At 31.1% G+C, this 26,578-nt stretch overlaps 2 protein-coding genes across 2 annotated transcripts in view; one reads left to right on the plus strand and one right to left on the minus strand.

The window, feature by feature from the left end:
• LOC149375472 (uncharacterized) overlaps positions 1–26,578 on the minus strand; it is a 268,757-nt gene that overhangs the window by 52,132 nt on the left and 190,047 nt on the right. The gene's annotated exons all lie outside the window — the stretch shown is intronic.
• Positions 822–4,224, plus strand: LOC149375474 (uncharacterized). Its single transcript, XM_089588997.1, has 3 exons — positions 822–1,088; positions 1,179–1,235; positions 3,974–4,224. Exons 1-3 carry the CDS (start codon positions 897–899, stop codon positions 4,148–4,150), a joined length of 426 nt encoding a protein of 141 aa, XP_089445123.1. The 5' UTR covers positions 822–896; the 3' UTR covers positions 4,151–4,224.

The following is a 26,578-nucleotide window of genomic DNA, read 5'->3' on the forward strand; positions in this document are numbered from 1 at the left end:
AAAGTACTTTCGGCCCTCACTTTCCGCCCGAAAGGAGGAAAATTATTTTTTTACCAGGATACATCATGGGAATAATGCAACAAAGTTTCTAATTCTCTCTCATTTGTAAAAATCTGCATTGTTTAAGTCCTAGTATTTATAAAGAACAAAGGATTCTACTACAAAGAGATAACCTAAAGCAATCGAAGAAATTCCTCACCAAGCTTCACTCGACTAAGTATGGCTTAACATCTTTTTCCTTCCTTTTTTTTCACGTATTATAAAAACACCTTGACATCGTTTTCTTTTTCAAAGAAGACAGACTTTCTTCTCGTCTCTTGCAATTTTATCTTTAAAGAATTGTGACAATGTACGTCCATCGAAAATGTTTCTCTACAAAATACGACATTTCTCGTTGTCAAAGTAGTGTCAAGAAATTTTGTACATAAATTTGATAGCAATGAACATCCGTTATTACTACACTGAGGTGGCTTTTTGTAAAGTTGACGATTTGAACGAGTTATATTTCCTTTGTTTTCAACACTCACCCGCACCTGAGATATTCCATGGTAACTCTTTTTATACAGATCCTCCAACAGTAATTATTGAAGGTATAAAATCAAGTAATGTCAGATACGCACAGTTTCATCAAACATTAAAGTTCAAGACAATAGTTTACTAGACATTTTTCTAGAACAAAGACCGTACCTAAGCGCACACTAGCATGTATCATTAACAAAGTTAGCCACGAAAATATTGAGTACGTGATATAACAGGTATTAATTATAAACGATAGTGATATCACGAACGTGACACATACAGTAGCAACATTAGGAGCCACATCGTTGTTTATCAGTCGCTTGAAAGACTTTCCTCAACCAGCAGCAACGTATTTGTATCATAATATTTGAAGAAAAATGTCCGATAATGAGGAAAATGAGAAGATGGATTTTATTATGCGGAATGATGAAGAGTCTCAGAAGTTTGGCGTCTCTTTCTGTGGCCGTGAGGTTCATCCAATAACCTGTACCAGCAACGCCACTGAAGAGACGAGGCAATTGGACCTGAAACGCAGCAAAGATCATCGCCTTTTACCTGATAGCAAAAAGGTATGGGGATTTTAAAATTGCATTTCCATACTTAATTTTTTCTAAGATTCTTTCTCAAAACTGAACAAAATTGTGGTTTTATAAAAAAAGGTCCTCCAGAAGGAGTTTGGTCGCGCTAAATATGACAAAGACACAATTAAGGTCATGGTAAGTATCAAAAAAATTTTCTTTGTTCTTCTCTTTATTTATTTTTCAAACGTTTTATGTTTTGCAAGGGTTGTCCTCGAATTAAGGAAAAAAGTCTATTAAGATTTTTGTATAATCCGGGAGTAGAGAAAATGTTTAACTTTTGCAATTCTTGTAACAAAGTGTAATTAAAATGTATGCAGTAAATCTCTTGAATAAGCTATTAAGCAGGTAGATAAAGCCACGAAAAATGATAAATAAGAAATTTTTTACTACAGCAAGAGTAATTAAAAAAATTTTGTACTATAATTATGACACATAAAAATTTTTTTTTGGGGCATAAATACACCAGCTTCTTTTCGTATTTAACAAGTAGTAAAAATTGACTAAATTATATGCTGAATTTTATTTATAATTCTATGTTTTCATCACAGTGTCAAAATAGCTCAAAATAATTTGATCTTTATTTGATTATCTTTTGATTGCTGCTAGTCAGACAATAGAAAACCTATTTTTCGCGCAGTTATAGAGCAAAAAAGTTCGAAAATTGCTATTCAAAGTTTTAATTTTGCAAAATTATTAATTTTAAGATTTTACAATCAAAAATTCTTTAAAATTAATAATTAAATACCTTTGGTATGAATTTTTTTCTCCTACAGAAAGGCTGAAACAAATCTAAGAACGAAAAGTCATGAAGAACGCTAAGAATTTTAATGTGGTGGAAAAAGCAATTTTTTCTTTCTAATTTCAACCCCAATTTTTGAGAAGATTCAATTTTGCAACATAAATAAATTGTAGATATTTTCAAATACATAGTTCATTTTACTGGTATGCAACACATTGCACTTAATGGAGTAAATTTTCATACGAATTGAAAAATATGTAACTGCTATAACGTGTTTTTAATGTTAACTATTAAGAGTTTGTGGTAATAATGGTTTATCTCCAACTGTCTTCCAACCTGAAACAATTTGTTTCATTTCTGTAGAATAATTCTTGTTATTGATTTGAGTTAGTATTTGTTACGTTCATTAACGATTACTATAAAAAAAAATATATATATACATATATATATATATATATATATATATATATATAAAAATACCTGAAAACTTCGACGTACTATGCATTTGGTCGTCTGCTTGCTAAATACAAAACTCATATCGTTACACAAAACCATATTATGATCATTCGCTACTTTTTTTAAAAAAGATTTTTCATTTAATTACATACATTTAAAACCAATACATCTGAAATTTCGTCATATTATGTGAAATACATGTACAAATAACAAACGATATTCTACATTTTTCGTTTTTTTGATTTGGGAAAATCATCACTGTTGCTTTCACTAATATGATTCTCGTCTGTGTACAGAAAATTTTTGAAATTATTTTTCATAATGTTACTATTAACGATTTTAACTGTCTTATGCTCTATTTTCTGGGTTTTAAGATACCGTTTTTTTTTTAAGTACGGAGTAAGTTACGGAGTACTATTAAAAGTCAGTCCTTTTGTTCAAGTAATACTTTTTTTTCGCTGGTGCTTTGTAGATTGGTCGTGCCGTGCATGCAAGACAAAGTATTTTTAATGAATTTAGCCATATTTTTTTACTTGCACGATTTTTCTTGCTACGATATTTAAACGATAATCCTTGATTACTATTTTTATGCAACTGCACTTTTTTCCTCATCGTTTCTTATATTTACAAGAAATATGTTTCACAAAAAAGCGGATGCAAACTGGTAACTGAAGAAAAAGCTGATTAAAAAGATACACCGTAAGAGACAGCACCTTAAATAAGGGTTTTTTTACAGGAACGTGGTCCAAAGTAATTGGTAGGGAACCTTAAATTTTCGTACGTGGAAAAAAAAATCTAATTTTTTTTATGCATTAACGACTAAATGCATGCAACCTTTTGTTCGAAAAACAGTACAATAAGTCAAAGTATTCAAGTATAACAGTTGGTTTTATGCTGTTAATTTATGTAAAAATTACTAACTGTGTAACTGTAAAAATGAGTTTTTAATTACTGTTGCTGGAATTATGTCGTTGAATTTTTTTTTTTCTTCATGTAAAAATATATCCTATAAAGTGAAATTGGTTTCCACACATTCAAATGTGAGTCGTCAAAATGATAATATTTTTTTTTTATTACAAATTTAGTTTTATAAAAGATTAAGGTCAAAATTAAAAAAAAAGTTTGTCTCAACATTGAAGCTTTTCGCTATCCTTAATAAAATTCATCTGAAAACTTTGATGCAGCAATACTATAAGGTTTAAGGCAAATAAATTGTAAAATAATAAATTGTTTTTTGAAATCATTTTTAATGTTACATAAAAATTATTGAGCATGGCTTACGATTTCTTAAAAAAATACGGAATTCTTAACTTTGAAGTAATGATATGCAAGAATGAAAAGATAAATATAATTTTAATATATAATTTTGAATAGCGTCTTTCGCTATCACTTTGTAAAAAATAGGTGTGAGACAACCTTAGCACCACTTTTTGGTAGATTATCGAAAAAAAACAAATTATCTTCTGATACTTCTGCAATACAATGCTCCTAAAGAAAGTTACAAGCAAAATTAGACAAAATAATCTATCAGTTTTAACTGTCTTTTCAATAACAAACAAAGCCGGTGCGTTTATGCCCCAACACTATTTTTATATATAATCTGATCATAACAAAAAGCTATTCCAACAAATTTCGTCGTAGTTAACCTGTTAATTAGAACAATGATGTCATCTTTCAGGTCAGAGGGAAATCGATATTAGTTCAGGCTACCAGGAAAAATCAACTAAGCGAAGCCTCTATGACGTTTGACATTCCAGATCAGTGTGATTTGGAAAGAATTAAGGCAGGATTTCACTCCGATGACGTCTTGTATATTCGTTTTCCTTCAAGGAATGAGCCAGATGTTAAAGTATAGACAATTAAGAACTTTAAAATTTTAAATAATTTATTTTCTAATCGAAAAAAAAGAATATGCAGAAAATAAAAGAATATAACGATGTCATTTTTTTATTTAATGTTCCTTGGTCGAAAAGTATAAATAAAATTTTTAGCAATTTTTGTAGTTCCAAGCTCATCAATAGAAAAAAAAAAAAAAAAAAGAAAAGAAAAAAAAAAATACAATTAATAAAAAGAAATCGTTGTTAGCTGTCCATGAGTTTATATAAGTTGATGAAAAATTCGTAAAAAAATATAAAGAAAATACGGATACCATTACTCTACCTTGCTTCGAGAGATAATATAATTTTTGGAATTCAATGATCGAAACAAGGTGCTGCGATTAAAAAGATGCTAAGTCAATTGTCATAAATAAAAGTCTTATTTATATCTAAATTTTTTTTATCGTTTTATTATTAAAGCATATCCTCATACATTTCTAGCATGAAAAACATGTTATTTCTAAATTTACACTAAGTATCACAATTATTTTATTTGCAATCAACATCAAAGTATATTTAATCAATGTACACCAATAAGAAAATTTCTGGGTTCTCAGCTTTTCCTTTTTAATTAAATAAAGTCGTAAGGTCGTTTTTTTTCATTTGCAATGTTTTTACCAAATTAGTCACATTTTGAAATATTACAAAATTCTCAAAGTAATGACACACTGATTTTTTTGCGATAAATGGTACCTGCGTTAGATTAATGGCTTATTCACGCAGTTTGTATTTTTCACCATCACAGCCAATGCTTTCTTATGGGGTATGAGGCCACGTAGGGCATATTTGCGCATTTCTGTATTGAGAGTAAACTAAAAAGTTTTTTCCATTATTGTATAATTTATTGCTTTGCTTGGATTTCCTGATTATCTTGATTTTCTTGCATGGTTTTCTTACTAAATGTAATACTAAGTGCGTGTGATACTTTTCGAATAAAAATATTATTAAGCTCATGATAAATGCACTTATTTAAAAAACAAGCAACATGCTTCTGACGAAGAACCGTACACCAGAGGTTCTAACGAAGAATCGTACAGCTGGAGGTTTCCAACAAAGAATCGTACAAGCTACTACTTCCCAACCAAGAAACATACACACTACTACTTTTAGACGAAAAATCGTACACTCAACTACTTTCCGACGAAAACTCGTGCGCTCAACTACTTTCTGACGAAGAATCGTACACTTAACTAATTTCCAACGAATAATCGTATAACTCGACTACTTTCCGACGAAGAATTATACACTTAATAACTTTCCATAGAAAAATCATACACTTAATTATTTTCCGACGAAGAATGGTACACTCAACTACTTCTAGATGAAGAATCGTGCACTTGACTACTTCCCTACGAATAATCGTTTACTCAACTTCTTTCCAACGAAGAATCATACACTCAACTACTTTCAGACAAAAATCGTACACTCGATTATTCTTTGACGAAGAATAGCACATGCCTTTACTATTATTTATTAGGCACGACTGATACTCAGGAGTGCCTTAAAGTTTTTCCAGAGCAAAAAGTGTCAGTACCCTCGAAACTTATTGTTTCTGTATAAAAAATATTTTGGTAAAAAAAAATTGGGATCGTGGACCTCGGCGTCATGAGTGTATATATCTACTGGGACTGATACTTGAACATGCTAATTGTAGATTAGATTCTAATTATCATTTACACAACAAAGACCATTCATAATACTGTTTTCATACCTTAAGCGTTTTAAAGTTTTACTGTGACTTCGGTACAAAAGATATTTATCATCGACGCGCTTCTAAACACAGGGATTACAACGTTTTTCACAGGTTACAGTGATTGTCCTACTTTAGTGAACATTGATGGGCATACTTTGTTTTTCTAATTAAATGCACAGCAAACACTTAACACCTCCCGTGGTGGACGCATTAACAGAATACAGAATATCAACCTTTGTCGTGGTGCCATTATATTAGTATGTGCCGTTGTCTTTACTTGCCTTCTTCTCCAATAGTTTAAATTATTGTGCATCATTTTCTCTTATGCTGGAAAAAAAACGTGATAAATATTTTGGTAACCTACAAACCTTTACCCTACGAACAAAACTGAGTTTTTCATGAAAAGTTATTATTGTAGCGAGCCAAGAATAACTGTCAAGTAAAAAATGTAGTCTATACGTATACATATACTTACACGTATTGTAATGAAGTACAGGGAAAGAATGACACTTTTGGTATCAAAAAATGTAATACATTTTTTTAATGCACATTTTGAAAACCTTTTTTTTTCATTCCCCATATTTTACATCACAAGAAAAATACTTTCAGCAATCGATTAAGTTGATTTAATATATACTTTTTCAACCGTTTTCATTCAATCAAATTTTAAATTTTTAAAAAAATATTTTTATACATTTCAAACTTTTTTCGTCATACTTTTACTTTAAAAGATCGTGCAGAGCTTCTTGAGAATAAAACAAAGTGCTAAACACGGGCTCCAATTCATTTTGTTCAGTGTCAGAAAAATGTGAGTACTCGAAATTTGAAGTTAGAGCGTGAATTTTATAAATTTATTTATTTTTAAGCTTTTTTCCTACTGATAAGTTGGACCACATCTTACATGTTAAGGTTCTAGGAATTTAATTCAATCTTACTCTAAGAGCTTTATTTATATGTTTGAAAGAGTTGTTACGAGCTTTTGTGGAAAATTTTTTATAGTAATATAGAAGCAATATTGCTATTTTTAATGCACGTATCTTTTGACCTGAGACATCTTTTCTAGACATCTAGCTTAAGTTTTGTTTTATTGCCCGAAAAGATGTCTCAGGTTAAAAGTTACGTGCATTAAAAATAGCAATATTGCTTCTAAAAACCTATATTAATTGGGACGATTTTCCGGTATTTTTAGCTCTAGAATTACGTAACTTCAGTTATGACGTATTAAAATGCCATCTAAAATGACCTTTTGAAGTAAAATTATGATTACAAGAGTGATAAAATTAGTAGAATTTGTCTTACAGTTTCACTTTAAAAATTCAAATAAAGCTTTAAAAAAGGGGCAGTGACACCTACATTGCTTGTTATAAATTCACGTAACACTTGACCTGAACCATCTTTTCGGACATTTCAAAAAGGAAATCAAACCTCGTATCATGTACTTACTGTATTCTACAACTATGATGAATTTTCCACTAACTTTTGTTGCTAAATCCCTGATTGTACGAACATGTGGAAGCACTGAATTTAAAGTTTTTGTTTAAAATTTTCAAATTAATTTAGAAGTAACCGCCAAAAACAGCTCTGTAATAAAAAATTCTTGAAATTCACGCTTTAATCTCGAGCTTTAAAATAATGCTCTCAACGTTTAATGCCTTAAATTTTTCGGGACACTAAGCAAAAAAAAATGAAAGTCCTTTTCCACTACTTTATTGTCTATTCTTAATAAATCCTGTACGATCTTTCGATGTAAAGGTATGATGGAAAAAGTGTATTGAAGTTTTTTTTTTTAATTTCTTGTTTAGTTTACAAAAAAAATAAAAAAGTTTAGTTTTCTACTTTGATAGCGTACTTTAAAATTTTTTTTTCCCAATTTGCAGATAAGAAAAGTGTTGTTATTTGCCTGTATTTCATCATATTCTGAATCGTATTTATTATCTTATATACATACTTACATACATTTTTTTTGTAAACAGCTCTACAAGTTGGCGTTGAACAACTTTCATCAGAACCACAGACAGCAACATCAAAATTTATAAGGAGAAAAGTGAAAAGGAGACATTTTGTAAAAAATATTTCTAGAAAACGACAAAGGAACCAAAACACTTGGATTGATGCACAGTAAAAAAAGCACATACTGAAGGTGTAGCTGGAATCGGACGAAAAGGGCCAATAACGGCAAAGGAGATGCAATTATCTTGTAACTGTCGTCTTAAATGTAACGAAAAAATAACCGAACCTGATTGATTGAATGCATTTAATCAATATTGGAATTTATGTGATAAAACTAAACAAAGAATGTGCCTGAGTAACTGGATGTCTCTGAAGAGTAACTATTTGAGTGAAGAAAAGGCTGAAATAAAAAAGGCTATCGCAGCAAAGGTTTTTTTATCAATATCAGTTACCATCTTTTACGGGAATGGTTTCGGTTAGCCGTGAAATGTTTTTAAATACTATTAGTAAGTTAAATATTTTCTAACGTTTAACTGTAATCGTACCATTTGTAGATTTGTTAATTTTTAAGATATTAGAGTTGTACCAATTTAGAAAAATCGTCATACTTGATATCACTAATAGTATTATCATGAATTTTTAAGTTTTGCCTTAAATAATTATTTTGCAATTTTCAGACTTTCAATTTTCCTTAAAAATCAAGAATAAGTACACATGCAACAGAAATCTTTTACCTTGATATCTCAGAGAACGTTAAAATAGCATTTGGTGCATTTTTGGCCCATATCGTTAATTTGTAATTTCATTATGTTGTTTAAGTCCCTATACTGTGCTGTTAGCAATCTGTTAGATTGGCATGTACAAACATTTTTAAAAAATATTCTACAAAATTCATTATTTTTACAGCTTATTTAAAACACTTTACAAACACAAATAATATTACTTCAATACATCCCTTTCTATCGCAGCATTTAAAAAAAATATCAATTATGAACTATTTTTTCATACCATTTTAAATGCATTGTTTTGGGGGTAGCTTTCGTAGTGTTTTTTACGAATGCTATTGTTTATCGATGAAATACAATACACATTTTGTTGTAAATATCAAGATTTCAACAGTACAAGCCGCTTTAAAAAAAAAGTCGAATGCTGATGCGACAGGGGTTATTGAAGATGATCAGAGAGGAAAACATGAGAACCGACCATTCACGTATTCAAAGGAAATGCTGAATTATGCACAAGAGCACATTAAAAGTTTTAATGCTGTTGACTCTCATTATTGTAGAGCTAACAATCAAAGGCAATACCTAGAACAAGGTCTTTCTCTATCCAAAATGTATCGTATGTATGCAAAGGATGTTGGAGACAAAGTTGGTTCGGATAATCTCGTGAGTAAGCAAAAATATGAGGAAATTTTCAGCACTCACTTTAACTACGGATTTATCAAACCAAAAAAAGATTTGTAAGTTACTATTTCAATTATCGAACTGTGTATGCATTGTATATTATATTACTATCAGACTTCGTTCATCCGGTCATTAAGTGGTACGTTAAAATATCTGTATTTTGTTTACGTTAAAAATTAATATTTGGTAAGTTTTCTATATTTGCTAGTATAACCGTTGTGAGCTGAGGATAATCAATTTTTCGGGTCGTGATTAATTTCATACAACAAAATTTCTGGAGTATTGCTACTAATTAAATGCCTGTGCTCTAAGGCATTTTTGAATTGTCCTTAGGAGAGTAATATTCTGCATAGTATATTCTTAAACCACGTTATTTGAAGAAACTGTACAGAAAAGAATATAGCGTTTTAGACATTATTTTTTCATTTGCGGGTTTCTCTAAAATAATAAAAATGTCACCATCTTGCGGTAGTAACAAATTGGATACATTGATTTATTTTAAATTCTGCTACTTTATAAAAATAAGACTGGGGGGCTGTAACCCCTAGACGTTTACCGTAAATACCCTTAATATTTGATACGAATTTATATTTATGATTTAAGACAAAAAATCAAACAATAAGCTCTTATGATACTAAATTTTTTTTTTTTTTTCAATTTACAAAATAAAACATTTGATTCCTTTTATAAAACGTGGAACGAACAAAACTGTTAGATTCACTAAGTAATCTGTATTACATTTACATTATTGTTATAGCTATATTGTCTAAAATTGATAATTGGGAAATTTTTTTTTCGAGTATCTAACAATCGCTGTCGTAGAATTAGAACATACTCGGTAAAGTTACTTTAATCTCATTATCGGTCGATCTTTAATCCCTTATTGATCGGTTGTATATTTTAAAAAGACTGTACATGTACCGTAGTTTGTTTTAGAGAAATTTTGTTTTTTTCGATAATGTAGACCCTTACTTTACAAATAATTACAATACATTTACGATTGATAAATTCCTCACACTAAAATATTTCTGTATCCACTTATAATCTTACGTGAAAATAGCTAAGCAATAATTAAATACAATTCAATCAATGTTGAGTAGTTTCTGAGACCGAAATTGAGACTGATTGTGAGACGTTAACTCAATCTTTTTCTTACGACGTAAAAATTAATAAAATTGATCGGGAAATAATTGTCTAATATATACAAAGTATACATTCCGTTTATGGTTAGGCTACATCTCTGAAGTCAACGTGTCTATCAAACTAGCGTAGCCAAGTCATAGGGCCGTAATAAAACTTACACTATGTTACTTTTGCTAATTATTAGCTGTTTCTTGCCAAAGAATTTTGTTTGCCATATTTATTTCAACTTGTGTCTAGTATTAATACAGATTTTTCATACTTGTGTCATTCAACTCCACTAAATAGTAATTTGAGGGTTATTTGATCTTCATTTAAATTATGGTGAGAGTTTCAATTATACACTTTCTGAAACAAATTACAAAAGATTAGTTTTCAATTCGTCATAAAAGTGTCATCACCACTAGGGCTATTTTTCGGCTCAAAAGACCCTAAGATAGCCTTGGTAGAATGGCACTTATGTGCTGAACACTGTTTTTCCTACCGAGGGTGCAGTGAACAGCCAAATGTCACGAAAATCACCTCGAGGTCGGAAAAAAATTTATGGTATTGATTAAAATTTTTCTTATTAAAAAGGCACACATTAATAACCTAGATGATTGTTAAAGTGCGAAAAAAGACGTATTATACCCGTTACAGTAACTTTATCAACAATCTTTCTACCTTACATTAAAAATCTAATATTTTCGGCTTGAGAAAAAAATTCCGCCAGTGAATAAATCATTCTACTGAATCATGTGGATAGCAAGTACTCAAAACAATTACAGAAAGAAACGATGTATTTACATATTTTTAAATACGATCACAATATTCATTAAAAACACTCCATTTTGTCTTTTACCTTATTACGATAATTATTGTTGTAATTCTTGAAAATACAATATATTAGTTAATACAATAATCGAAGAAATAAAAAACAATTGTAACTGAATTCGCCAAAAGAAGGAGGAAACACTTGAAACGCAATTGTTGCATGGAATTTCACTTAAAAGTAGAACTATATTTACTATTATTTTCTCTGACACGGTGTGCTGAATAATAACACTGTGAATAAAGTCTCTTAGTATTATAATCATGTACGATTGGCCAATGAATATTTGTATTAAAAAACTTTGAATACTATGATCTACTGCATTGTTTCAGATGCGCTGAGTGCGAATCCTTTAATTTGCTATCACAAGAAGAGCAGGTCAGAAAAAAACCGTCCTTTGACTTTCACATGCGCAATAAATCAGAAGCTCGCAGACTAATAGAGTCTGAAAAACAAAGGTCTTTAAGTAATTCAACTGTTTGTTGCGCTAACTTTGATCTGCAAAAAGTTGTATCGACATCACGCTCAGATATCTCAGTTATGTACTATTATTCAAAACTGAATGTATATAATTTTACTGTTTTTGATCTGGGTACCAAAATCGGACGGTGCTATTTATGGAATGAAACGGTTGCTGGGTGTGGATCAAATGAAATAGCATCAAATGTATTGCAATTTGTAAAAGGAAAGGTCGCAACTGGAACTAAAGAATTTTCGTTTTTCACTGATAATTGCGGAGGCCAAAATAGGATTCAGAACATGTTTTCAATGTACGTTAAGGCTACTAACGATTATAACATAGCAATAACTCACAGGTAAAAATTTATTTCGTAAACTCCGTATAACAAATGAATTTGGTTTTTCTGAATCCTGAATGGAATCTTGTGAGTGCGTTAAAAACCTGTCTCCATTTCTTATTACTCATCAAAAATATATAAATATATATAAACAAATGTATAGGACAAATGTATTCTAAACAACTATTTTCTAGCATCTTTTCGAAAGTTATTCTGTTTATCAAGATGTATTTATCAAGAATTCTACGAAAAATCTGCCATTTTCGGTATCAAAAAATAAGGTACAATTTTTTAATAAGCATGCCTTTGGAAATACGTTTTTTTTATCTCAGGTATTTTTTAGAACAAAAAATTCTCTGAACAAGCGATCCAAGTCTCAGCACATACTATTTTTTCACTTTTTTCGTTATTTGATACTCAATTATTGTTTGAATTTCACGATTTTTTTGACTTTTTAAATCATAATTCTGTCCCCAAAGGTCGGAGAGAGTTCCTTAAAGAAGGAAAATAAAGAGTTTGAAAAAAGCTTTGATTTTCACTCTTGAAAAGTCGTAAATAGTGACCAACATCAATAGTAATTAACACTTAAAGCTCGATAGGAGAAAAACAATTTTACCAATTTTATTGAATATATCATTTTGTAAACTCATTTTGTTTGTAACTTCTGACGCTAATCATATTTCTCAATAATTAAAAAAAAAAAAATCAAAGCTTATCTTGAAAGCTTTATTTTATTTTTTTTGGAAGACTTAGTTTTTCGATTTTTTACTTTAATTGCTCACAGCTGTGGTAGTGTGTTAAAATAATTTTCACGTTTCTGATCGTAACTCCGCTCCAGAAGGTCGTACAGTCTTTTAAAAAATTAAAATCAAGCTTGTAAGATAAGCTCTGAATTTATTTTTGAATCATTGAGAAATGTGATTAGCGTTAAAAGTTACAAATAGAATAAGCTTACAAAATGACAAATTGAATAAAATTCGTAAAATTGTTTTTCTCCTATCGAGCTTTGAGTGTCAATAACTATTGATGTTCGTCACTGTTAACGACTTTTCAAGAGTGAAAATTAATGCTTTTTTGAAGCTTTTTATTTTCTTTTTTCAAGCAATTTTCTCCGACCTTTCGGGACAGAGTTATATGATTTAAGAAGTCAAAAAATTTGTGAAATTCAAATAACAATTGAGTATGGAAAAATAAAAAAAAGTGAAAAAATAGTATGTGCCGGGACCTGGATCGCTTGTTTGGAGTATTTTTTGTTCTGAGAAATACCTGGGACAAAAAAACGTATTTCCAGAGGCCTACTTACTTAAAATTTTACTTAATTTTTTGATACCGAAAATAGAAGATTTTTTGTAAAATTTCTCGTATACTGGTTATGTATATAGATTGTGTTTAAATTAACAAAAAATAATTATTTGTGCGCCGCGGGTAGTCATTGTCTTCATCTTGATCCTGGTAATCATTTAGCCAACTGAGACACTCTTGTTTGTATCGTGGAAAGAGCTACACCATACATAGTAAAGGAATTCAAATAGTCAAAATTGTCTTAAAACTTAACTGTACTCTTGTGGCCATAACTTTGCTAAACATGTAGTTACAATATTTTTTTCAAAACTACCTGATCGTGCTTTAAAAAAACTTAAATAAAAACACTCTTTGAGTTTAAATACTATTCAATGGTTGCTCAAATTACGGGCAATACAATTTTTGTATACAAAACCTCGCAATTGATGAAATTGTATTTTTTCAATCGTAATTTTAAAAAGTTTAAGACTGTTGACCTGAATATCATTTAAGACTTCACTGCAGCAGCTCTGTTGAAGCTCTTTAGATAATAGTAGATACAAATACTGCTACTATATTTTTAGCCCAACGGTGATGAAATACTTAAGTAGCACGATATTTCGAAAAAAATATTGTTTCACTTAATTTGTTGTAGAACAGCTCTAGATTAAGATATGTTTGGTTGTGACTACTTTAATACCGCTACAAAACTCATGTACAAAAACTTAATTTTCAATTATTTCAAACCATAAGTTAAGAGCTCTGGTTACTTTTCTTTTTTCCGCGGGCAGAAAAGTTTTGGCTCCTTACGCCCTCGGTAAGAAAAACAATATACGTGATTTGGAAAAAAATATGTAAATGACTACCCGCGGCACACAGATTTTCGTGTCTTAGAGATGTGCTATACTCAAAAACTTTTTCATTTATTATTGCGTCTAAGGATTATAAATGTTTTTGGAGAATTCATATTAATAAAATAAATAAAAACTTATAAGTGCCCTGATCACATTTTAGAAAGCGTTCTCACAAAACGTTTTTTATTTACTAATTTTAAAGTGTGCAGTAACGTGTGGAATGATGTAATATTTTAATGTATCGTACAAGATGACACATTCCTTACATTTAATTTATTGTATTTTTTTTTTATCTAACATAAGTATTAAAATTATTGCAGTATAAAAAGTACAATCAATGTATTATATTGATAAAAAAAGATCTATTTTGCAGTTAGCAAAAGTTAAATACGGTATTTTTTTTTTTTTTTTTTTTTGACCAAGCAAGCTTTAAGTATCATCCATTTACCTATAATGATGAATAGCAGTCTTGTATTGTGCATGCATGAAATCTTTTTTTTTTCATTTTTGATTCGTTAAAGCGTTTAAAATTTGTTAATGAAAAATTCATTTTCTAACGCAGGTACTTGGAGGTTAGGCATACCCAAAATGAAAATGACTCGATTCATGCTCAAGTTGAGAAATATTGTGAATATAAAACCATATTTACTCAAAATGAGTGGGCATAACATATAGAAGAATGTAAAGTCCATGATCCCAAGTACGCATTAAATCAAGTCCAACAAAGTAGTATTTACTCGTTTGAGGACTTATCCGAAAAATTCATTTGGAAAAATGTAAAGATTTCTCGCCTTCGTGAAATTTCAGTTGCTCCAGGGACAACTTTAATTCAGGTGAAGTATGATTTATTTGATGCACCTAAGAAAGTCAACGTTTTTAAAACCAAAACACTTGTTGAAGACGTAAAAAATCACTGCTGAAAGGTTGCTTATAAAACAAAATTACCATTATCAGTAAAAAAAATGACTGATTTAAATTTAATGTTAAAAAAAAAATAGTCCCACCCATATGTATTTCAGACTTTGAAAAAATCCTTTTGAATGACAACACTAATCGTGGATAGTTTGTTGCAGGAAAATGTTATTTTCTTTTTATAAATTACATAATAATCTATTTTACATTATCTTATAAGTATTACGATCATTTGTTAAACGTTTTTTACTATATTTCAAGTAACCGAGTGGATGTAGGATGTCAATTGCCTTCCCTCCCTCAAACACCCCAATCAAAAACCAAATAATAATACATATGTTTTAATATAATATGGTATATGTCCTAAATTAGTTATACCAATGAAGGTATATCAACAAAAGTTTCCTATGTAATAACGTTATGAAGTACCAATCATATGTCGAATATCTTATACGATTCGAAAAATAAAACCTCACGTACTCAAACGTTATTTTGCGATGGATTGTATGGTAAACGTATTTGCCACTATTTTTAATTGATATTAAGTATATTCGATAAATATTATTAAAACCATTATTGTTTAAAAATGTTATGTATTTCGCTCTAAAATTTATTTTAAAAAAAAGTATTTTTGTAATTTAATGATTTAAGGTTTGAATGAAAATCAATAAAGAATAAAATTTTGTTCATACAAATATACTTCATGATTTATTATTCTTACAAAATGGTTTTGTATTTTATTATAAGGCACGAAGTAAAGAATGAAGCAAAAATTAATCTCACGCCAAATCAGTCTAACCAGAGGAGAACCGCTCCTCCAGGGCCTCCCTAAAAAAATTTAATAAACGTTATTTGTATTCACAATTGTTAAAAGTCTCTTAAAGTCTTTAAGACTTATTTAAAGCATCCTCAAGCATGAAACATCAAAAGTTTTCCGCCGATTATAATGTACGAGCAAATAGAGAAATGAGTCATTGTCTTTACAATCGCAAAAAAACCCGCCAGGCGTGAAAAACCACAAGTTTTCCGCTGATTTAGGTATACGAGAAACTAAGAAAATCGATAAAAAATTCATTTCTTTCCAAACATTGACTTTATAATTATGTAAAAGTTGTAGAAACTGAGCCTTATTATTTTGAAGCTGGCACAATTCAGATTTTAAAAGAAATGAGTTTATCAATTTTTTCAATTACTTGTATACCCGAGTCGGCGGAAAACTCGTAGTTTTTTACGCCTGTCTTTTCTGCTCTTGAAAAAAACACTTCATACTTCTCAGTAAAAAATGAAGCCTAGTAATGTAACTTTATTAATTTTGTTATTATTATCAATCATCAGAACGTAGTTGAGTGTACGATTCTCCGTCGGAAAGTAGTTGAGTGTACGGTTCTTCGTCGGACAGTAGGTGAGTGTACGATTGGAAAGTAGTTGAGTGTACGGTTCTTCGTCGGACAGTAGGTGAGTGTACGATTGGAAAGTAGTTGAGTGTACGGTTCTTCGTCGGACAGTAGTTGAGTGTACAATTCTTCGTCAGAAAGTAGTCGAGTGTACGATTCTTCGTGGAAAAGTAGTTGGGTATACGATTATTCGTAGGGAAGTAGTCAAGTGCACGATTTTTCATCTAAAAGTAGTTAAGTGTACCATTCTTCGTCGGAAAATAATTAAGTGTATGATTCTTCGTTGGAAAGTAGTTGGGTATACGATTATTCGTTGGGAAGTAGTCGAATGTACGATTCTTCATCTAAAAGTAGTAGCATGTACAATTCTTCTTTAAAAAGTAGTTAAGTGTACGATTATTCGTCTGGCAGTAGTAATGTGTACGGTTCTTCGTTGGAAAGTAGTAACTCGTACGGTTTTTCGTCAGAAAATAACAACATGTATGGGTTTCCGTCAGATAATTTTAAGAGTACGTTTCTTCGTCAGAAGCATTACGGAATGGAGTGGCTTTGGTAATACTTAATGATGTATGTAAAATTTCTTTAATAGCATCTTTTTTAGGAATATCTAATTTTTTTTTCCAAGATAGTATACCATTTTCTCTGTATTTTTAAATGCTGAAAAAAATACTCTTATGACTTCTGATGAACAAATTTTTGTTGGTACATACTTACTAATGGTTTAAAAATTGAAGAAGGGGATCTTTTATTAAACTTATAGCTATTTTTCTGGATGCACCAAGTGGAAAAGCTAAGAGTTTGCAAGGGAACACGTGAGTAGTTGGTTTTTTAATAAAGCCAGATGTGTAGAAAACTACTTTTTTGTTGCAAACCTGAAACATAATTAATACCAAAATAATAATAATATATATTATTCAACCCAGACACAATTAACAGACATTTTATAGAATAAAATTTCAGTTCAAAATCAATTTATCATATAGATTTACTAATTTTCATATTTATAAGCAACTCAGAGGTAAAAGCATTCTTCAAAAATCAAATAAGTGTATGTAACTCATGAAATTAGGACGGAGTTATTAAAAAAAAAAAAAAACATTCGGTATTAATGGTGTTTCTTTTAATTGTCTTGTATCGAAAGTTGGAAAGTATTTTTATTGTCAGTAATATAATTACTTTTTACATACAGAGAAAAGTTTTCTGTCAGTTTTTATCCTCGGCTTGAACAAAAATAACATATAAAGTTTAAATGACTTTAGTAACGCTAGAGTGTCAAGGTTATATACGTGAGACAGTTTTTTAAATAACAGTAAATTTATTGCAATGCAGAAAAGTTTAATGTTTAATTAGTAAATACTGTTATTACATTCAAAAAACTATTAAGTTACGAATGTTTTTAATAAAAGTGTGAAGCGAACTTGGTCGGTCTAGAATTAGTAAAAAGTATGTTTTTCTCATATTTTGCTTATTGAAGTTTGGTTAAGTAAAATTTGAGATCAACCTTGAAATATCAGCACTTGATGCTTGCCTATGCTTTCAATACAAAAAACGAAGATACATGACTGTGTTTAATTTAATGTTTTTTAATGAAGTCGGTGAACATATGTATTTTGAAGTAACAGTATGTTTTGTATTACTTAAGCTTTATTGCGTTAGTTTTTGACTTAATAACGTTCAGTAATTAAATTACTAGGCTAAAACTTTTAGTGAAGCAATGCTCAGTTGCCATAAGAGTATATGTTTAGAATTTAATTTCCATTTTTCATTTTCTTGCATTTATTTTTGTCAGCCTACTCCAAAATGTTAATAAATGATTTCTCAAGATTTAATGCCATTCTATTTATGATCATCTGATGAAAGAACTACCTTAAGTCAAAAAATCACCTCAATCAACAAGGAAAAATTGTGAAAGAAAAAAACGCAATAAAAATTAATTATTGTATTTATACAGTACTAAATTTTTTTTAATTTTGAAAATTTTAAATATTATACTAATTTAAAATTTTCCAAAAAAACATGGACCTAAGGAATATATTAAGTGGGTCATCTAAAAAAGGTATATGAAGCTCTGGACGTATTACAATATTATTAGTAAAAAAAATCCTTTAATAGGACAATGTTAGTTCTGATACTTACTGTTTGAAGCAATTTCATGAACACCTACATGAAATTCCTGAATTTTTTTTATTAATAATATTTGAATACGTCCAGAGCTTTATGTACCTTTGTTGGATGACCCACTTAGACTTTCTAGGATAAAAATAGTACACGTAATGATAAAGTAAATTGAAGCAGAGATTTTTCTCAGATGCCATGACTGACTGCTTCACACGCCGAAGCGTCTAGGAGACAAAAAAAATTGTTTTGTTAATTTTGTCGAGGACTGTGATAATGTTGAATGACAAATATCTTTAACTAAAATCGAAGAAAGTGAGAACTAAAAGCAAGCATGAAAATATAAATTAAATGGTTGTATTCAACGTAATTGACAAACTAATTTTTTTTTTTCCTTGACCGTCACCTCCCACCATTTATATAAATGCTCGCCGTTTAGCGGACGTGTTTTCTGATCAGATGTTGGGTCTAAAAACTATTGAACAAAAAGGTTATTAAAAGGTGGCCTTAAAGAGCCCACATTAAATTATGAGAAACTTTACGTATCCAAATGCGTAGCTCTCTATGCTACCCGTGGTTTTTGCTTCACCTCAGGTGTCAAATGCCCGTAATCTGAGGAATTTCTTATTTTTCTCCTGTGATTCATAGGGTGATTCTGCCCTTAGTTGCTCAAAATGCATTAAAGAATCATACAAAAATAAGTTGGTTTCATAAATTATTACAAATATCTAAAACAATTCTACTACAAAGTTTTTAGGTCGAAAGATGTACAGTATTTTGTGTAAGTCGATTTTAGTCAATTTTTGAAAAAAATACGTCTGCTTTAGAAACGCGTAGCTAAGCTGCTTGTGGAGTTATAGCGTTTTAACTCACATTAAATAAAAGCTACGACTAAATTTTTTCAGTAGAAAAAAAACTTTCGTTCCATTTAGTGTCTCCATTCAAAGTAATAGCTGTTTAAGGACAAGCGATAGAAACCGCTAAAAATGCAATTGAGTACTCTGAGAACGTTTGAATCGTGGCATTAAATTAAAAAAAAATTTTCTTTAACCGATAAAACTTTGTTTCAGCAGCTATTTAAACCTATTTTGGGCAACCTAAAAAAGTGTTCTCCTTAGCTATTAGTGTTGTAATCCTAATTGATATTTATCGACATATCTCTTAAAAAGAGCGAATTAGACCAAACGCCAAAACACATGTCTTATGTTTTAGCCAAACGTAACAAAAAAAAAAGTTCCAATGCACGAAAGCTAGAAAAATAGATTCTTTTATCACTAAGGGGTATTGAAGTGACAGGTACAGAAGTGACATTCTGAGATATGGAGTACTATTACTGCTCGTAGACTTGATGTAAACGATTTGTTGCTTAAAAAACATCTGTCGTCAGTAAGTAGTACCCCAAAATAATTTTTTCTTATATGTTTGAGATATTTGGCATTCAGTACAAGATTTTGCTTATAAGTTTTAAATTAATATAATTATATTATGAATATGACAGATGACGTCTATATTTTAAAATGTTGGTGCGAGGACATGGTACAGGAGCTTAATTTTTTAGTAGGAGTTTTTAGGTACAAAATTAGGATTTTCAATCGGTGTCTGTAAACCGCATGAAGTGGTCACTTCTAATATATTTACACATCTGTTAATGTGAACTTAATTATTGCATACATTTTTCAAGCTGCAACCTTAGAACTTGAAAAACGTGCCATTAGCAGCCGATTCTAAAAAATATTAACAAATGCAAAAATAAGGCTTCATTCAACATTTTAATATGCATGACTTTCCTTCAATACACCCACCTTATTTTTCCTATCGTTAAGGACGTATCTAATTGTATTCGTCCCTTCTTCTGTTTTCTAAAGCTTTTTCCTTTCTCTGTCTAAAATTCTTGATAGCTCATCTCAATTTTCTGGCATTTGACAAAGTAGCTGCTTAGCTGTTGAGCCAAGGAAAAACACTCGATCCCCTTAAATATCATGTGTCAGTACTGATGCTTACAAGAAGCATGACAATTTACTTTTACCACCTTCTACTACGCAGCTCTGCTTATAATATATTTACGATTATCGGTACGTGCGAGGTACGTGTCCTGCAGGTGTTTTTGTTTCACCCTTATTTTCCCTATAATCTGTCCTCTGAATCAGGCACTGCCCCGTTGGTTAGTATATCATTTTATTGATCGAACGCAGTTTTTGGGTTTATATTGGAAAGTAGAAATCACAAGTGATTTGGAGGTGTATATGCATTTTATTATTTGATAGTAATATTGCCATGTTTGAACAAATACGAGGCCGTTTCTCGGGCAACGAAAAACAACATAAATTAAAATTTTATATTTATTACAAACTTTAAATAAGTAGTAAAACACATGTACTTGATGCATGATACACATTGGCTAAAGTTGGAAAAAATATTCTCTGTTACGATTACATTGTTTATTAAACTTTTTGTGCTGTAAAAATGTGATTGTGTACAGAGTTGCATGTACACAAACTACTGTCTTATTAAACTATCAGAAATACTTAAAGTTTTCTAAATAATTAAATAGTTTAAAAACACTGTAACACAACTGCAATCGGCACCTGATTGATAACATAACTTTCAGATTCTTACATTATCTAACTATGTATTGAACTGATATTTCTGATTTCTATGATAAGAATATTAGAAGCGAGTCATATCTTTTTTTTGCAGTTAACACGTATTTGTACAAAAATTAAATAGTTTAACTAAAGCTTTACGATTATTTTGAGAATTTTTTATTTATATTGTACAATTAAGTAATCAACGAGTTGATACACTGTCTCTCTTGATACCTCTTTCTATTGTTTAAAACTTCGTTTTAGTAAAACTTTAAAAATAATAATGAGGCAATCAAAGTATTAAAGACAATTTTCTATGAATTCAAAAAAAAATTGTTTATTAGTCTATCGTACATTATTTTCTTCCTTACATCGCTACTACCTTTGTAATAGTGATTGCTCAACTTAAAAATTAAATTTAGGGCGAGCATTTTCAGTTATATTTTTGAGCTTTATCAAAGTTGTAGTATTATTATTTACCTGATGTAAACATCAAATTCAAAAGTGTACATGTATTTTTTTTTTTTTTTTTTTTGTAAAAATTACTGTCAATTCGTCGAAAAAATGTTATTCACCTTTACAGTATTTCTGACTCCTTCAGAAAGTGAACACACAATCCTAGTAATCAAAAGCTTTACTGGCCACCATCTTATTTTAAAGCCCTTTAAATTTAATAGGGAGTAGAAAAAATACTAGACCACAAATCAATGGATGGAAAGAGCTGAAACGCTGTACGGTAACATTCTTTCCACGAGTTGTTTGATAAGCTTATTAAAGTTTTGTCCTACTACTGCCCTGCCCTGTACGCTGTTTCGACACCTTGCAGCGCTTTTATGGTCTTGTGAGTAGCTATTCTTATGCGATTTCTGCAGGCATCTTCTTTGCTTATTGTTACTCTGCATTTCCGTTTCACTTGATTGCTTGATCTCCCAAATGCATCCGTTTCTCTGATTCTTTGATCCCAATCTACATACCATATTATTTTCCAAGTAGACGCAACTGATTGGGCCTGCCCCAGATTTTCCACTAATATCCCCGGATTCTTCTCGAATAGCTCTACTTCTCCTTGTTGCTTTCCTATCGGAGTGGCTTTCCCCCTAAAACATAGAATAGATACTTTTTTTTTGATACCTACATTTCTCTTTTTGTAAATTAATTCTCAGATTATTTGAGAGAAAAGGAGAAAAGGAGTAGAACAAAGAAAACCAGGGGGGATAAATGGGTCATGGGACCCACGGTAAGAACGAAGTTCTTTGAACATGACGAGTATAAAAACACAATTTCTCAGGTAACAAGGGGGTCGCCAGACCCATTGAAAGAACGAAGCTCTATAAACGTTAATACTGCATTCATGTAGTTCACTAAACAAAAACTTGAAAAACGAATAAAAAAAAAAAAATAAAAAAAATAGTTCGGTACTCACGATGGTTGAACTTCGTGAGAACGTCGTGCATGAATACAGTACTCACGAAGTTCAACCATCGTGAGTACCGAACTATTTTTTTTATTTTTTTTTTTATTTGTTTTTCAAGTTTTTGTTTAGTGAACTACATGAATGCAGTATTAACGTTTATAGAGCTTTGTTCTTTCAATGGGTCTGGCGACCTCCTTGTTACCTGAGAAATTGTGTTTTTATACTCGTCATGTTCAAAGAACTTCGTTCTTACCGTGGGTCCCATGACCCATATATCCCCCCTGGTTTGTTGTTGTTTTTTTTTTTAATTTTTTTTTTTTTTTTTTTGTCTTTATTACTGTTTTTATTTATTTTTTTTTTCATTTCTTGTTTTATTTTTTTTCATATTTCATTTTATTACATTTTTTTCATTTTTTTGTATTTCCTTTATTTAATTTCTTTCTTATTTTCATATTAAATCTTTTTTTTTTATTCTCTTTTTTTTCATGAATTATTCTTTTTTTTTATATTTAACTTTATTACTTTTTTTTCATTCTTTTGTATTTCCTTTATTTCTTTTTTTTATATTTTTCTATTTATATTCATTCTTTTGTATTTCCTTTATTTTATTTCTTTTTTCATATTTCATTTCATTATTTTTTAATATATTATTTTATTTGTTCAAATTTTATTTAATTTCATTATTATTTTTTTTTCATATTTTATTTTTTCATATTTCGTTTCTTTTTTTTTCATATTTTAATTCATTATCTTTTTTCATATATAACAGTAATTATTAGCAATACTGCAATGCCAAAAAAACCTCAGGTTTAATGAAAATACAAATATTTAATGCGTAATAACACGCCTTATTATATTTAATCTACATAACCATATTTATGCTAATTAAATTTTTTATTATTTTATTTTTAGATGTATTATTTAGAAAACAAATACACAATTCATAAAACGAATTCATAATTAAATGTATTATCAGTGAATACATTTAAAAATGGAATGTTATAGTTACGAATTACACGATAAGTACAAGAAATCAAATTCCTATATACGGCAGCGCTTGTAGCAGAGTGGGTAAGGTACTGGACTCACATGCAGGAGGTCGAGGGTTCAAAACTCTTTATTGGAAAATGTTTTTTTTTTTTTTTTTTTTTTTTTTTTTAGAATTGTAAAAGAAAGAAATTCAAAGTGAAATAAAAATTATTGTGAGAAAATAAAATTGGGAGTGTGAGGGAGAATGGTGGGCAAAGGTGTGCAGAAGAGTAACACGGCACGGTTGACAGATATACATATATAGTTAGGAGAGGGGAAGTGTGTAGAGAACACTTGGTGAGGGGGACGGGGTGAGGGGAAAAACTTGAAAGGAAGAGATTTCTGATTCAAAAAAAAAAAATCTGTCGGTTTTAAAATTCCAGCCCCCCGAGTAACGCGACATAAAGAACTTCGTTCTAAAAAAATTCCTCGGAATGTCACTATTGTACGGCTTCCAATAACTCTTTCTAAATCCTAATATTTCGTACCAGCAATGTTAATCCCCGAAACAATGATTCTTAAGGACGGATAAGATCGAACTTTTGCAAGTCAAGTCAGGAATGTGGCTCTACTTGTACATGTTTTTTTTTGTATTTCCTTATTCTCTACATTTAACTTATATTTAAGGTGTGCTTGACCGAGGTGTACGTATGTGTATATATATAACAACCTATCGCTATGCGACAAAATTATTGTATTCTGTCTGTCTATCGGCACGTTCGGCACTGTAAGTCATTTACAACAGGAAGACGCATGTGGTACTACAGATCGGCAATTGTCATACATGCTGCCCCTGCAAGTTTCCCTCGTTTATTATTTCCATGCTAATTTTCCCCTTTTCTATTTTATAGAGAGGAGCGGGTAGTAAGGATTTTTGGATAGTTTGGCTATATTTCGTCAGTGATTACTTTGACTTTGTAGTGTCAACTTCGCTACTTGAATTCCAGTGACTTTTGCCCTTTTCTCTTGTGTTCTCAATACGTGTTGGATTTGGCGTTATTTTCTCTACTTTTTTTATTACCTTGTTATTATTGTACGACCCCGCAAAATGGCGTTTTCTTTTGTGAATCCGGTTGATTGTGTGCGCCGGCTGCGTGATTTCGCAAACCTACCGTACGATAACACTCGTGTTACCGGGTTTACAGCGGTCAACGGTAGTGTCTGTTCCATCCTCGAAGGTTCTGTGATGGAAGATCTTCTAAGGTGCTGCAGCTGCTCGCATGTGAGTATTATCCTTTTTTTTTTTTTTTTTTTTTTTTTAGCTGGGAACGAGATTGGTCGTGAACCCTCACAGGTTCTTCTCTCTTCCCCTCCTTCTTTGCGAGCCGGACTGGCCCACAGGCGCCGTGCCTTTGCCTGTGCAAAGGTATAAGTACCGGGGTGGCGTCGCATGCTGCGATGTCTACTGCCCTTCCAGACGATCGTTCACTGTCCTGTTCCAGGACTGCCGCTGGACTGCTTCTTTTCCGTCGACGGGTTCCGTACTGCGAACCCACTGCAACGTTTCGGAGCCTGGAGCCTCGTATGTCGTAGCTGTCGGTTGTACGTGCCACGGTACGTTTATCGTGGTGGTGGTTGAGATATCAACCTCTGACCTCCGACCAAGACGGTTTTCCGCTGGAGGGGCGGCCCGTTATACGTGTAAGGCCTCTCTTATTAGTTATACTTGTAAGAAAAATTTTATGATTGTATTAATTTTTCTTTTTCCTTTTGCAGGTCGAACGGCGGAATAACGGACTGTTTACCATCGCAACGCATAATCCGCCTGCGGTTTGCACAAGCTGTAATTGTACTTCCAGCAATCGGCCCGCACCGCCTAATCTGAATGTATTCTCGCTGGTGGATGGGTTCCGGGACTTGGCTGTTGATCGTCTTCTTTGGGGACGAGAACGGGAACGCAGGAGGGAGCGTACTTAAGGCGTGATCCACAAAAGACAGAGAAGGAGAGAAAAAAAAATTTTTTTTTTTAAATCACCCCAATAATAAAAATAATTCTTGTATTCACACATGTAAAAATAAAACAAAATTGTAGTAAAAGAAACGACTCGTGAGTATTGTTTTACCTTTCTGCATTTCCCCGCGTCTTCCCGTATACATATATAAATTTATATAATTTTTAAGCGTGAATATTAATAAGGATTTTTTTTTTTTGCCGCTGCAAAAATTTGTGCGAATCGTAAAATTGTGATTGTGGTCATTCTTGGGACCAAATTTTTTCTGGAGGTCAAGTATTAGTACATTTACCTTAATCAGAAGTAGGATTCAAACCAACGCCCTCATTAGGGCGCCAGACTCAAGGACGTATTCCTTATCGGCTCTTGTACCGAGTATTACTGGGCGTTATGGTCCTCAATGAGGGCGTGGGTTCGAATCCCACTTCTGACACCAAAACTGTTGCGTAGGATTCTATGGTCTTGGGGTGCGCATGAAGTAGATAGTCGAGAAACTAGTATCAACGTCTTTATTAATGCAAAAACGAGAAAAGAGCGCGTCGCGTGTGTAAGATCTTCGTCCTTGATGGTTCCAGCCAGAGAGAGCGCTCCTTTCAGCATCTTATCTGCTTATCGCTTTGCTCCCTTCCACTACAATCATCTGTAGTAGGCCACAAAAAGAGGGGGCGCACGTACGTGTAGCTATGATATCGTACGTGACAATACACTCAATCAAGAAAAGTTCGTTGCCACACAGTAAAATGTACGGCGTCAAATTTAGAACAATTTCTTGTGTTGCACATTTATTTTATAAAATATTATGATTAAGATTTAAGAATAATTATTATAATGCCCCAAAACTATTTTTCTATATAATCTAATTATAATACGAAGCAATTTTAACAAGTTTCATGGCAATTAACAGAAACCCAATAATCTTATTCTTCATCCACCTATCTATACTTGTCAGTTAAAACAATGTTAATATCTTTTAGATCCAAGGTAAATCGATATAAGTTCAGGGTACTAAAAAATATCAACTAGACGAAACCATCTTGACGTATGACATTCCAGATTAGTGTGATTTGGAAAGA

The sequence above is a fragment of the Copidosoma floridanum genome, unplaced genomic scaffold, assembly GCF_036245765.1.
Source record: "Copidosoma floridanum isolate Cflo_tuat_1 unplaced genomic scaffold, Cflo_Japanese_pri ptg000007l, whole genome shotgun sequence".
Taxonomy (NCBI): Eukaryota; Metazoa; Arthropoda; class Insecta; order Hymenoptera; family Encyrtidae; genus Copidosoma; species Copidosoma floridanum.